Source organism: Leucoraja erinacea, chromosome 28, assembly GCF_028641065.1.
Source record: "Leucoraja erinacea ecotype New England chromosome 28, Leri_hhj_1, whole genome shotgun sequence".
Lineage (NCBI taxonomy): Eukaryota > Metazoa > Chordata > Chondrichthyes > Rajiformes > Rajidae > Leucoraja > Leucoraja erinaceus.
The window spans coordinates 31544394-31559940 of record NC_073404.1 but is presented as its reverse complement, the minus strand read 5'-3'; the positions used below and the strand labels follow the sequence as shown (position 1 = coordinate 31559940).

Sequence of the window (15547 nt, the reverse complement as noted above, 5' to 3'; positions counted from 1 at the left end):
TCTCCCCCTCTCTCTCTCTCTCCCCCCTCTCTCCCCCTCTCCCCTCCCTCGCCCCTCTCTCTCTCTCCCCCTCTCTACGCCCCCTCTCCTCCGGAGGCAAGCCCCTACCCCCCCCTCTCCTCTCCCCCTCTACCCGCCTCTCTAGCACCGCTCCCTCTCCCCCCTCGCCCTCTCTCTCCCCCCCTCTCCCTCCTCGCCCCTCTCTGCGCCCCCTCTCTGGGGCCCCTCTGCCCCTCCCCCCTCGCCCCCCTCTCTCTCCCCCTCTTTAACCGCCCCTAACCCCCCTCTCCCCCCTCTCTCCCTCGCCGCCCCCCCCCCCCCCCCCCCCCCCACCCTCGCCCCTCTCCCCCTCCCCCCTCTCTCCCCCCTCCCCTCACCCCCCCCCCTGTCTCCCCGCGGAGGCAGCGCCTTTACCCCCGGCAGCCGCGCTCTGATTGCTCGCTACATTATTCCATAGCACCGCTGACCATTAGAGCCACGATCGATATTACGACCCGCCTGGTGTATTCAGGAGAGCGGCCTCGTTAAAACCGGTCTCTGTTCACACTAACCGCCAGTGTATTTGTGCGCCTCAAACCACCCGTGGGGCAGCCCTTCGGCCCAACTCCCCCCCTGATGCCCCCCTCCCCCCCCCACCCCCCGTTTGGCCCCTGTCCCCACCCCCCCCCCCATCCCCCCCCTCCCCTCCCCCCCCCCACCCCCCCCCCCCCACCGCCGCCCCCCCCCTTTCCCCCCACCCCCCCCCCCCCCCACCCCCCCCTCCCCTCCCCCCCCCCCTCCCCCCCCCCCCCCCCCCCCCCCCCCCCCCCTCCCCCCCCCCCCCTCCCCCCCCCCCCCCCCCCCCCCCCCCTCCCCCCCCCCCCCCCCCCCCCCCCCCCCCCCCCCCCCCCCCCCCCCCCCCTCCCCCCACCCCCCCCCCCCCCCCCCCCCCCCCCCCTCACCCCCCCCCCCCCCCCCACCCTCCCCCCCCCCCTCACCCCCCCCCCCCCGAGTCCCCCCCCCCCCCCCCCCCCCCCCTCACTCGTGGTCGGCAGGAACTGCAGGTGCAGCTTTTACACCGAAGATAGACACAAAAGCGAGAGAGGAGTGGGTGACGTTTCAGCTCGAGGAAGGGTCCCCAGTTCCCTCTCCCCTGTCTCGCTGAGTTACTCCAGGATTTGGTGTCTATCCGACCCGTCTCTGTTCAAGGTTAATGCGCAGGGTTGTAGTTTTAGAACCATCAAGTCTGCATCGGGGAAACAGGCCCTTCGGCCCAACTCGACCATGATGCCCCCCTCTAGCCCCACCTGTCCGCGTTTGGCCCGTGTCCCTCTAAACCTTTCCCATCCCCAGGGAATGTCGGGGTTACTTGAAGTTAGAGGTGTCAATGTTCATTCCACTGCCCATGCGAAATATGAGGCGCTGTTCCTCCAAATTTGGGTTTGGCCTCACTCTGAAAATGGAGGAGACCTCAGACAGAAAGGTCAGTGTGTGAATGGGGAGGGTTCAGCAACTGGGAGATCAGGTCGGTTCAGGCGTCCAGCAGCGACCAGCGTTCCCCGCACACTAACACTATCCTACACACACTAGCGACGAGGTACATCTACAGCCAACCAACCTACAAACCTGCACGTCCTTGGAGTGTGGGGCGAAACCAAAGATCTCAGGGAAAACCCACGCAGGTCACGGGGAGAACGTGCAAACTCCGTTCAGACAGCACCCGTGGTTGGGATAGGATCTGGGTCTCTGGCGCTGTGAGCCCGCAACTCGACCACCAAACTAGTCTGATAACAACGGGGGGATCATGTTGTATCCATATTGTGCAGCTCTCTGGCTCAGGATAGACAGTAGGATTGTTCTCTACGTTTCCAGTCGAGTGCCCCATGGATTCTTGCACTTGCTCACCACACAAGGCCACGAAGATTCTATTATCGTGAAATGGCTTCACGAGCTTCTTAATTTTAATGAAGTTTCCAGTAATAAAAGCAATTCCAGATACTGATGAATTAGCTTTGATGTTGGTGACGGTAAGTCTGTGGGTACCTTGTATATAAGCATTATTCATTCAAAGATCTCCCCCCATCTCTCTGGCTCACTGCCTGGAGAGGAGAAAATCAGTCTGTGCCTAACCAGGTGAATTGTCTTCACAGATGGAACGATGATCTCCTCTACATTTTCCTTGATCTCCATTCCATTTGTCATGTTTTCACACCTTACACTTCCTTATCTATGCACCTCACTCTCTCCTAACATCAATCTGAGGAAGGGTCTTGACCCGAAATGTCACCCATTCCTTGTCCTCCAGTGATACTGCCTGTCCCTCTGAGATACTCCAGCATTTTGTGTCTATCTTCAATAGAATCTTAGAGTAATGCAGCATCGACAGGTTCTGTGGACCATGTCGCACACCAACCACCCAGTACCCATTTACATCAATCCCCTTATATTCCACATTCCACATTCGCAACATCCCCCCCCCACCCCCCTCCCCCACCCCCCCACACACTCCCCCACACACTCCCCCACACACTCCCCCACACACACTCCCACACACCCCCCCCCCCCACACACTCCCACACCCCCCCCCCACACACACCCACACACTCCCCCACACACTCCCCCACACACTCCCCCACACACCCCCCCTCCCCCGACCCCCTCCCCCCCACTCATGGCTGATCTATCTCTCCCTCCGAACCCCATTCTCCTGCCTTCTCCCCATAACCCCTGACACCTGCACTAATCACGAATCTATCAATCGCCACCTTAAAAAATATCCATTGACTTGGCCTCCAGTATTGCATTCTGCACTATGTGAAACGTCACCTATCCATGTTCTCCACAGATGCTGCCTGACCCGCTGAGTTACTCCAGCACTCTGTGAAACGTCACCTATCCATGTTCTCCACAGATGCTGCCTGACCCGCTGAGTTACTCCAGCACTTTGCGTCTTTTTCTATACTCAGTTCCCTGACTGAGGGAAGGCTAATGTACCCAAAGCCTCCTGTGTGGCTGGTGTCAGTAGGCTGGGAGTGTGTGAGTAAGTCTGTCCTTCCTGCACCAGGCTTGTGCCGGCCATGAAATTGGCACCTTCTCGTGTTCTGCAAAAAGCAAATTACTCCAAGCCATTAGGAAGTAAATGAACCTTGTTAAAGGCTGCACTGCCTCCACCCACTCTCCCAGCGGCAAATTGGATCGATGTTTAGAAGGCTTCAATGTTTAATTATGAGTTTAAGTTTTTCTTTTTAAATTGATGAGTTCGGGTACATACATAAATCGCCTGTACTGACCTTTGTCATTTTCCTGTATTCTATTTAGAATAAAAGCATTTAGTGAGATTAATTTAATGAGATACAAAAATCAGAGCAAGGTTTGGACAAATGCGCAGTGCCTAGAATTAAAGAGACACTCCCATCCTAGCTTAGAGGCGCAGCGGTAGAGTTGCTGCTTTGCAGCGCCAGAGACCCGGGTTCAATCCCACTATGGGTGCTGTCCATGTGGAGTTTGCATGTTCTCCCTGTAATCCTGCTGGTTTACTCCGGGTAGAAACATAGAAAATTAGGTGCAGATGTAGGCCATTCGGCCCTTCGAGCCAGCACCGCCATTGTATTTTATTATATTGTATTGTAATTAATTTATTAGCCAAGTATGTAAAAACCCACAAGGAATTTGATTGGCCATACAGTTACATAAACATTTACTGCGATGGAAGGGAATAACGAATTATCACCCGCAGTCGGGGCAAGCAAAGTTCCCGCAACCGGCCATCGAAATTCCCGCGATCGAGGTGGTTGATGCTCCTGGGGTTGGAGCTCCCGAAGTCGATCCCAGACAAAGGGACCGCCAGCTCCTCGATGTTAGGCCGCAGTGTAGATGGAGATACGATACGGAAAAGTCACATATCCGTCAAGGAACCTTATAGAAACTTACAAAATTCTTAAGGGGTTGGACAGGCTAGATGCAGGAAGATTGTTCCCGATGTTGGGGAAGTCCAGAACAAGGGGTCATAGTTTAAGGATAAAGGGGGAAATCTTTTAGGACCGAGATGAGGAAAACTTTTTTCACACAGAGAGTGGTGAATCGCTGGAATTCTCTGCCGCAGAAGGTAGTTGAGGCCAGTTAATTGGCTATATTTAAGAGGGAGTTAGATGTGGCCCTTGTGGCTAAAGGGATCAAGGGGGTATGGAGAGAAGGCAGGTACAGGATACTGAGTTGGATAATCAGCCGTGATCATATTGAATGGCGGTGCAGGCTTGAAGGGCCGAATGGCCTCTACTCCTGCACATATTTTCTATGTTTCTTTGTTTCTATGTTAAGGAAAGAGATTTAAAAGGATTCCCTCTCATCCTTCTAAATTCCAGTGAATACAAGCCCAGTCGACCCATTGGATCATCATATGTCAGACCCGCCATCCCGGGAATTAACCTGGTGAATCTGGTTTGTATGGTGATTGGTTTCTGTTTGCTTGCCCCTAGTGTGTAGGATGTGAAAGTGGGATTAAATGGAACTAGTGTGCAGGTGACTGATGGTTGGCATGGACTCGATGGGCTGAAGGGCTATTTCCACACCCACTCTAAACTAAACTAAAGTGATGGGTTGGAAGGGCCAGCTAATACTAATGGATGGGATAAAAATTGCATAAAGCGATTGAGATATTCATTAATGGGATGCGGTAACATGAGCAGGAAAAGCCCACATTACTCTAATGACTTATCCGGGAAATCTAAATATCGCAGTATTGCACGGTTTAATGCATTTGCAAATCAGAGAATCAAATTTATATGATAAGCCCTTCCATAGCTGTTTCTCAAGGGAAGTCTGATCAGTTCTCTAGTGATTCCTCCTAGTCTGAGTACATTTCCTGAGATGATTGAGTCATGATGTGGTGGAATCAGAGATTGCTTTCCAAAGTTGATAGTTTCCAGCGAGGATATCCTTCCTTGGATCCCGTCCAAACCACCAGACATCTTCCTTCACTCCAACCCGTGACCAACTTTGGATAAATTCCCTGATCAATCTTCACCTTTGTCACAATATGTCAGCGCGGGGGTGGAATTTCACACGGATCTCATGATGAAGCAGAATTATTGTGCTACAATTACAGTACAGTAGAAACCAATCTCCCTCCCATTGACCCATCTACACCTCACGCTGCCTCGGCAAGGCCAGCAGCATCATCAAGGACCAGTCTCACCCCGGTCACTCTCTCTTCTCCCCTCTCTCATCGGGCATGAGGTACAGAAGTGTGAAAACGCACACCTCCAGATTCAGGGATAGTGTCTTCCCAACTGTTATCAGGCAACTGAATCATCCAACCACAGAGAATGGCCCTGAACTACTATCTACCTCATTGGAGACCTTTGGACTATCTTTGATTAGACTTTCTCGTACCACCCCCTCCCCGGGCACTTTCCCTTGCAACCGCAAGAGATGCAACACTTGTCCCTTTACCTCCCCCCTCGACTCCGTTCAAGGACCCAAGCAATCGTTCCAGGTGCGACAGAGGTTTACCTGCATCTCTTCCAACCTCATCTATTGCGTCCGCTGCTCTAGATGTCAGCAGATCTATATCGGTGAGACCAAGCAGAGGTTGGGCGATCGTTTCGCCGAACACCCCCGCTCGGTCCGCAATAACCAAATAACCAAGCTGACCTCCCGGTGGCTCAGCACTTCAACTCCCCCTCCCACTCTGTCTCCGACCTCTCTGTCCTGGGTCTCCTCCATGGCCACAGCGAGCAGCACCGGAAATTGGAGGAACAGCACCTCATATTCCGTTTGGGGAGTCTGCATCCCGGGGGCATGAACATCGAATTCTCCCAATTTTGTTAGTCCTTGCTGTCTCCTCCCCTTCCTCAGCCCCCCTGCTGTCTCCTCCCATCCCCCAGCCTTCTGGCTACTCCTCCTTTTCCCGTTCTTGTCCCCGCCCACCCCCGCCCCCGATCAGTCTGAAGAAGGGTTTCGGCCCGAAACGTTGCCTATTTCCTTCGCTCCATAGATGCTGCTGCACCCGCTGAGTTTCTCCAGCTTTTTTGTGTACCTTCGATTCTCCAGCATCTGCATTTCCTTCTTAAACACTTTGATTAGCCTTTGCTGGCTTTATCTTGCACTAAATGAATGAATGAATGCTTATTGGCCAAGCATGCACACATACAAGGAATTTGCCTAATGCTCCCCTCTAATGTTATTCACCTTATTCCCTTTATCATGTATCTGTACACTGTGGACGGCTCGATTGTAATCATATATTGTCTTTCTGCTGACTGGTTAGCACGCAACAAAAGCTATTTACTGTACCTCTGTACACGTGACAATAAACTACACTAAAGGTATGTTATTTTTATTTTCCAAGTGTCCAGTGCAGAGTGTAGAGCCAGTGAGATCCTCCATTGACCTGTTGTGGCAGTAGGCAAACTGTAGCGGGTCCAGGTTCTTGCTGAGGTAGGAGTTGACATGTGCTATAACCAACCTCTCTCGCGCAGAATAATTGTCCCTCATGTCTCCGTTAAACATTGTCCCTCTCACCTCCAAGCTGTGCCCTCTAATGTTGGACATTTCCATCCTGGGGTAAAGGTTCTGACTGTCTACCCTATCTACACCTCTCATAATTTTATAAACTTCTATTGTCTCCTCTCAATCTCCAAAGACCCAGAGAAAACAATCCAATATGTCCAACCTCTTCTTCTGGCGAAGACCCTCTAATCCAGGCACCTCTTCAGCACCAAAGCCTCCACGTCCTTCCTGTAATGGGGCGACCAGAGCTGCACGCAATACTCCAAATGTGGCTTGACCAAAGTCCTCTAGAGTTGCATCATGGCTACGTGTCTCTTATGCTCAATGATAGACACAAAAAGCTGGAGTAACTCAGCGAGACAATCATGGCTGATCTATCTCTCCCTCCTAACCCCATTCTCCTGCCTTCTCCCCATAACCCCTGACACCCGCACTGATCAAGAATCTATCTATCTCTGCCTTTAAAATATCCATTGATGTGCCCATGTGCAAGCATTGGAATAATTAGGAATGAATTTAAAGAAACAGGCCAGCTGCGATCTCTCTGAATTACTCTAGCCTCCGACGGGCTTGGACAGAAATCGACATCATGACAATATCTAAACGCAGCAAATACCCAGAAACACTCAGCAGGTGGGACAGCATCCATGTGGTGAGAAACGCGCTCAACTTTAGACACAATGTGCTGGAGTAACTCAGTGGGGCAGGCAGCATCTCTGGAGAGAAGGAATGGGTGATGTTTCAAATCAAGACCCTTCTTCATTCCTCCTTACACATGACACCTTAACCTTGCTGGATAGTTGAAGTAATAATGCTCTGCTGTAGTAATGGGAACGTTTCCATTTTGATCACAGCAGTTAATTTAAGTTTAAAGAGTGAATATCTATATTACTGCACTTCACCAGCTCCCTCTGGCGGTTCACATACTGACATTCGCTTCAGATAAGTTCCTCGTTTCACCGACAAACAGCTACCAATGGCATGTTTCCTTCATCATCCCTTTATCCCTCCACATCATCGTCTATATCTCTTGTTTCCCTTTTCCCTACCAAGTCTGAAGAAGGGTCTCGACCCGAAACATCACCCATTCCTTCTCTCCAGAGATGCTGCCTGTCCCGCTGAGTTACTCCAGCGTTTTTGTCTATCTTCGGTGTAAACCAGCATCTGCAGTTCCTTCCTACACTTGTATTCCAAAGCCAGCATTAAATATTTATCGCCATGATCATTGTAACTCACACAGACAAAGCTGCCTTAAGACAGTGAGGACATTAAGTCGCAAAACGATCTTACTTTCAGCAGTAAACACATCATTTACTAATATTGACTTCTGAGATGATCACAAATTATGACATAGTCATAGAATTATGCAGCACGGAAACTGGCCCTTCGGCCCAACTTGCCCACACCGACCAACATGTCCCACCTGCCTGCATTTGGCCCAAATCCCTCTAAACCTGTCCTGTCCATGTACCTGTACAAATGTATTTTAAATGTTGTGATAGTCCCTCCTCCGGCAGCTATTTCCATTCACCCACCTCTGTGTGGGAAAAGTCATCATTTCAGTGATTTAATTCCTTGACATTTAGAAAGTCCATCATTCATTCTTATTTTTTATTCTCAAACGGGGCTTGTGGGTTGGAGTTACAGGGAGAGGTTGGACAGGCTGGGACTTTTCTCTTTGGAGTGTAGGAGGCTGAGGAGTGATCTTATTGAGGTGTACAAGATCATGAGGGGCTCACAGTTTTCCCCAAGGTAGAGGATTCTAAAACTAGAGGGCACAGGCTTAAGGTGAGAGGGGAGAGGTATTGGGGAGACCAACATCTAGTCGTTGGTGAGACCACACAGGGAGTGCTGTGTGTCTGTTTCATCGCCCTTAAGGACGTCGGAAAGGGTGCAGACGAGAATGACACGGATGTTACCTGGGGTTGCAGGTTAAGGTGAGAGGACAGAGATTGAAGAGAAACCGCATGGACAATGTTTTCACTCAGAGGGTGGTCGGCATCTGGAGCTGCCAGAGCAAGCCATGGCAATGGATACATTTACAACTTTTAAAATACACTTGGACAGATACATGGACAGGAAGGTTTTAGAGGGAGAGGAGCCAAATGCAGGCAAATGGGACTAGCCCTGAAAGGCAACTTGTTTGCCATGGACTAAGTGGGCCGAGGGGCTGTTTCCATGCTGTACAACTCAATGACATCACTGTAACTGCCTGGCCACTCGCTACTACATCATCATGTGTAATCTGCTTTTGATTGAATGAAAGACACAGCGTGGAAACAGGCCCTTTGTCCACCGACTCCATGCCGACCATAGATCATCCAGTTCACTTCAGTTTAGTTTATTGTCACGTGTACAGAGGTACAGTGAAAAGCTTTTGCTGTGCGCTAACGAGTCAGCAGAAAGACAATACATGATTACAGTCGAGCCATTTACAGTGTACAGATACATGATATGGGAATAACGTTCCGTGCAAAGTAAAGCCCGATCAAATATATAGTCCGGGGGCCTCCAATGAGGTAGATAGTAGTTCAGGACTTCTCTCTAATTGTGGTAGGATGATTCCGCTGCCTTATAACAGCTGGGAAGAAACTGTCCCTGAATCTGGAAAGTCCGTACACACTAGTTCCGAGTTTCTCCTCCACTCCCTGCACACTGGGGCCAATTAACCCACAAACCCACACTGGGATGTTCATTCATTCATAAGTGATAGGAGAAGAATTAGACCATTCGGCCCATCAAGTCTAGTCTGTCATTCAATCATGGCTGATCTATCTCACCCTCCTAACCCCATTCTCCTGCCTTCTCCCCATAACCCCTGACACCCGCACTAATCAAGAATCTATCTATCTCTGCCTTAAAAATATTCATTGATGTGCCCATATGCAAGCATTGGAATAATTAGGAATGAATTTAAAGAAACAGGCCAGGTGCGATCTCTCTGAATTACTCTAGCCTCCGACGGGCTTGGACAGAAATCGACATCATGACAATATCTAAACGCAGCAAATACCCAGAAACACTCAGCAGGTGGGACAGTATCCATGGGGTGAGAAACGCGCTCAACTTTAGACACAAAATGCTGGAGTAACTCAGCGGGACAGGCAGCATCTCTGGAGAGAAGGAATGGGTGATGTTTTGGGTCGAGATCCTTCTTCAGACCGAAGAAACGTCACCCATTTCTTCTTTCCATAGATGTTGCCAGTCCCGCTGAGTTACTCCAGCATCTTGTGGTTTAAACCAGCACCTGCAGTTCTTTCCTACACGGTCAACGTTTAGTCAGAACTAGGAGAGATCTTCCACACACACTGCTGATGCCAGGGGTTATGGGGCAGGGCCGGCACGGTGGTGCAGCGGTAGAGTTGCTGTCTCACAGCGCCAGAGACCCGGGTTCGATCCTGACTACAGGTGCTGGCTGTACGGAGTTTGCACGTTCTCCCCGTGACCAACGTGCGTTTACTCCGAGATCTTCGATTTCCTCCCAAAGACGTGCAGGGTTGTAAGGGGCCGAAGAGCCTGTTTCTCTAAACTGAACTAAATCACATGGATTTATGAACATGTGAATTTATGACTTTCTGCTAAAGAGTTTTAATTCCAGACTGCAGTGACTTTTTGTCCATGTTATTCCGGCCGCTGTATCAGAAGCTGCCTCCCCCCCCCCCCCCCCCCCCCCCCCCCCCCCCCACACCCCACCCCCGTCCCCAACCCCAACCCCCCCCCCCCCCCCCCCCCCCCCCCCCCCCCCCCCCCCCTAACGGAATCAAGGGATATGAGGAGAAAGCAGGAATGGGGTATTGATTGTGGATGATCAGCCATGATCATATTGAAAGGCGGTGCTGGCTCGAATGGCCGAATGGCCTACCCCTGCACCCATTTTTCTATGTTTCTATGTTGTAACTCATTGGGTCAGACAGCATCTGTGGAGAACATGGATAGCTGACGGTTTTATGACCCTTGTCCAGTCTGTCCATTCCCCCACGGACACTGCCTGACCCGCTGAGTTCCTCCAGCACTTTGTATTTTACGCAAGTTTCCAGCAGCTACACTTCCTCAGGTCATAGGTTCATGTGATGGGAGCAGAATGCCATTCGGCCCTTCAAGTCTACAGCGCCATTCGATCATGGCTGGTCTATCTCTCTCTCCTAGCCCATTCTCCTGCCTTCTCCCCATGACCCCTGACACCCGCACTAATAACAAGTGTGGTTTCCCGACTGTGTCTATCTGTGCGTCTCTGTGCGGAATCTCCCATCTTGCAGCCCTTGTCTGACCTTCATCTATTGACCCAAACCCGGAGTAACAGCCCGGCCCCGACGCGCGGTCAGAATCGGAATCGCGGCGGTTCATTTGAAACTAACTTCAAACAGGTTCAACATTGGTGAAGGCCCCTCCACAGTGAATGCGCTTGGAATTTACAGAGAATTCAGATCGCAACCACAGGGATAAAGGTGGTTTATTGTTGCCGCTTGCCACACACACACACACACACACACACACGAGGCGGGTCTGGTCTCATTCTCCACCGCCTGTCCCGTGTAGGAAGGAACTGCAGATGCTGGTTTACACCGAAGATAGACACAAAGTGCTGGAGTAACTCCGCGGGACAGGCAGCATCTGTGGAGAACATGGGCGTGTGATGTTTCGGGACGGGACCTTTCTTCAGCAGTTTGTGTGTCTGTCTGTTCAAGCTGCCGACTGGAATCATCGTTGTGTCAGTCTAGAGTCTTTGCGCCAAACATCCGCCCCATGTTGGTCCTCAAACGACCCGCTGTTCCCGTTCAATCGTTGCCCGTTTCACGGTCCGGGCGGCGGCGGTGATCTGTGAGCGGCAGTAACGTTGTCCAGCGCTTTGTCCGGTGAGTGTAGCCGGCGGGAGGGAGAGTGTCGGGCCGAGCCGGGTCGGGCAGCAAGTATCTCCACACCCTGTGTTGGCGGCGCTCAGTGCATGGGCAGCGTGTGTTGGTAGCCGGCGCCGGGGAAGTAGTTGAAATGCCAGGCGAGGGGTAGCGAGGATTCGGCCAACGTGTCGAGGTGTCTCTGGTGACAACCGGCCCTGGAGCCAGGACAGAGCGGGGCCGCGGGCAACGGCGGCTCGGGCTCCGGGAAACTGAGCGGCGGCGGCGGCGGCGGTGGGAGGTAGAAGGGGGGTTCGGGGAAGCGCGGTGCCGGGGGGCCGGAGTGGGTGTAGTCCGGGGGTCCAGGGTGCCCGAGAGGCGGCGGGAGGCCGGGGCAGCAGCGGTCTGAGCGCAACAGTGAGGACAGGCTGGAGATCTTGCTGATGGCTCTGCGCAGAGTGGCGATCTTGGACAAGCGCTTGCCGTTCAGGTCATGTCTCAGGCTGAGCCGCAGCGCGTTAAACGCTTCATTGTAATCCACGATGCGCTTCCTCTCCCGAACATTGGCCGCGACTCGCCGAGCCTTCGAGCGCACGGGCCGGCAGCGCTTCTTGCCCCGACTGTCCGGCCCCTGGTCCGGCCCGGCCTCTGCCGCTGACCCCCGGCCTCTGCCCCTCCGCTCCCCCGGCCGCCGCTCCGGCCCCTCGCCCTCGTCACAGGCTCCGTCCGCATCCACGGCCGGGCCGGGCATGGTGACCCGGCTCCAAGCGCCGTCACTCTCCTTCTCTCCCGGACCCGCGGGAGGTCAGCACTGGCCACAACTCCGGCCAGTGGGAGGTCAGTTCTGGCCAAACTCTCCGGACCAACGCGACTCCAATACTGGCCAAACTCTCCTGCCAGCCCCGACCCCAACTCTATCCCGTCTTAAAGGCGTTGCCGGGGTGGGACCCCGCGAGGCGGGCCCTCTTTCTACACTAGAGGGTTACATTCCACCCCCTGCCCGTCCCGTCCCGTCTCTCTCTCTCCCCGCCACTTCCATCGTTAACTCTTTGCTTCCTGTCGCCGCTTCCTCCAGGGCGAGGAGGCAGGGTCAGGCCACGCATGTCCCAGAGATACTCAGGTCAACTGGACATGAAGTACCGCAGATAGACACAAAATGCTGGAGTAACTCAGCGGGACAGGCAGCGTCTGTGGAGGCCACAAGTCAGTGGATATATTTAAGGCAGAGGTAGATAGATTTTTGATTAGTGCGGGTGTCAGAGGTTATGGGGAGAAGGCAGGAGAATGGGGTTCGGAGGGAGAGATAGATCAGCCACGATTGAATGGCGGAGTAGACTTGATGGGCCGAATGGTCTAAGTCTGCTCCTATTACATATGATCTTATGATCTCAGGGATCTCAGGGATCAGGGATCAATCTCGTGAACCTACGCTGCACTGCCTCAATCACAAGGATGTCCTTCCTCAAATTAGGAGACCAAAACTGTACACAATATTCCAGATGTGGTCTCACCAGAGCCCTATACAACTGCAGAAGAACCTCTTTACTCCTATACTGAAATCCTCTTGTTACGAAGGCCAACATTCCATTAGCTTTCTTCACTGCCTACTGTACCTGCACGCCAACTTTCAGTGACCGGTGTACAAGGACACCCAGGTCTCTCTGTACCTCCCCCTTACCTAACCTAACCCCATTGAGGTAATAATCTGCCCCCTTGTTTTTGCCGCCAAAGTGGACAACCTCACATTTATCTATATTATACTGCATCTGCCACGCATCTGCCCACTCACTCAACCTGTCCAGGTCACCCTGCAACCTCCTAACATCCTCTTCACAGTTCACACTGCCACCAGCTTTGTGCCATCCACAAACTTGCTAGTGTTGCTCCTAATTCCCTCTTTCAAATCATTAATATATATGGTAAACAGTTGCGGCCCCAACACCGAGCCTTGCGGCACTCCACTCGCCACTGCCTGCCATTCTGAAAAGGAACCGTTCACTCCTACTCTTTGTTTCCTGTCTGCCAACCAATTTGCTATCCATGTTAACACCCTACCCCCAATACCATGTGCTCTAATTTTAGTCACCAGTCTCCCGTGCGGGACCTTATCAAAGGCTTTCTGAAAGTCTAGATACACTACATCCACTGGCTCCCCTTCATCCGTTTTACTTGTCACATCCTCATAAAATTCCAGAAGATTAGTCAAGCATGATTTCCCTTTCATAAATCCATGCTGAATTGGACTAATCCTTTTACTGCTATTCAAATACCCCATTATTACCTCTTTAATAATTGACTCCAGCATCTTTCCCACCACTGAAGTCAGGCTAACTGGTCTGTAATTCCCCATTTTCTCTCTCGTTCCGTTCTTGGAAAGTGGGATAACATTAGCTATCCTCCAATCCACAGGAACTGATCCTGAATCTATTGAACATTGGAAAATGATCACCAAGGCGTCCACTATTTCTAGAGCCACCTCCCCGGGGACCCTGGGATGCAGACCATCAGGTCCAGGGGATTTATCATCCTTCAGTCCCATTAGCCTACCCAATACTATTTCTCGCCTAATGAAAATTTATTTCAGTTCCTTTACCCCCTTAGATCCTCTGTCCTCCAGTACATCTGGGAGATTGTTTGTGTCTTCCTTAGTGAAGACAGATCCGAAGTACCTGTTCAACTCTTCGGCCATTTCCTTGTTGCCCATAATAATTTCACCCGTGTCTGCCTTCAAGGGACCCACATTTGACTTTGCTACTCTTTTTCCCTTAACATATCTAAATAAGCTTTTACTGTCCTTCTTTACATTCCTGGCCAGCTTCCCCTCGTACTTCATCTTTTCAGCTGGTATTGCCCGTTTTGTTTCCTTCTGTTGTCCTATGAAAGTTTCCCAATCCTCTGGATTCCGGCTACTCTTTGCTGTGTGTGTTGACCCATGTTCCCGATTCACCTACCCTGAGCAAGAGACTGGGCCAAGCTTGCTCCAGTTGGAGCTGTAAATTGCAAGCAGCTGTTCGTGGTTACATCCACATCAGACATGTGGGACTTGTTTAAAGGCCAGCTGATCAGAGTTGAGGACCAGCATGTTCCAGTGAGGAGGAGGGTTAAGGACAAGGACCAGGGAGGTAAATGAAGTGTATGTAAGATTTTGGAAGATGAAATCAGACCAAACTTTGGAGGAATATAAAACAAGTTGTCATAGACTCAACCAAGTGACTGCAAGGGCCATAAGGGGTCGTGAAATGTCATTGTGTGTCGAATTTACGTTGAACTTTTGATATCTGCCAGAAGCACTCGGTTCCTTCACACCGATGAAGGCAATGAGGTGACACTTTGTGTACTGCCTCAGTGAAGTCCATCACGACACTGCAATCGTTGTACGTTAATATTATTTATCAATGTGCTTGTGCATAGTGTGACTTTACTGAATTGTATCAAAAACAAGGGGTTTTCTCTGTACCCAGGTACATCTGCCAATAAAACACAAAGCGCTGGAGGAACTCGGCAGCTCACCTGCCTGGCCAGCAGACTTGTTCCACAACTTAGGGCTGCACAGTGGCATAGAGGTAGAGCGACTGCCTTACAGCGCCAGAGACCCGGGTTCGATCCTGACTATAGGTGCTTGCCTGTATGGATTTCAGATGCATTTATTTAATTTGCAAGAGCTAAATAGAGCTGTTAAAGATGGTGGAGTCAGGGGATATGGGTAGAGGGTTGGAACATGGTACTGATTGTGGATGATCAGCCATGATCACAGTGAATGGCGGTGCTGGCTCGAAGGGCCGAATGGCCTACTCCTGCACCTATTGTCTATTAATATTAGATCCAATTGCTTTGAGTTGCTCAACAGAATATACACCACAGAAATATATATTGAACATGTGTAACAGAAAAATGTATCAACATGATTAGAATATAACATCATATAATAATATAACATAATATAACAACAGGTGTATATAGTCAACAGAACTACATTTTGAACGTACAAATTATTGAACAAATGCATTGAAACTGAATCTAGAATGATGGCTGAAGGTTTTGTTTGACAAATTGCTACCTTGTCTACTCATCTTTAATCTGGTAGAGGTTTAAATCTTTAAAAACAATCTAAAATATAAATGTGGACTTGGGTGTAATTAGCATCAGCCTATTTGTCTATTTCCCCACACTTTGTAGCTGCTTTGAACTCTGCTTGTTGGCCGGCGGGATGTATAACTGGCCAATAA

The 15547-nt window shown here is 51.1% G+C and overlaps 1 protein-coding gene across 1 annotated transcript; it reads right to left on the bottom strand.

Annotated features, from left to right (window-relative positions):
• Positions 1-11377: 11377 nt before the first annotated feature.
• LOC129710482 (class A basic helix-loop-helix protein 9) lies at positions 11378-12266 on the bottom strand. The gene has a single exon (XM_055657436.1). The coding sequence runs from the start codon at positions 12070-12072 to the stop codon at positions 11425-11427; it is 648 nt and encodes a 215-aa protein (XP_055513411.1). The 5' UTR covers positions 12073-12266; the 3' UTR covers positions 11378-11424.
• Positions 12267-15547: the final 3281 nt, after the last annotated feature.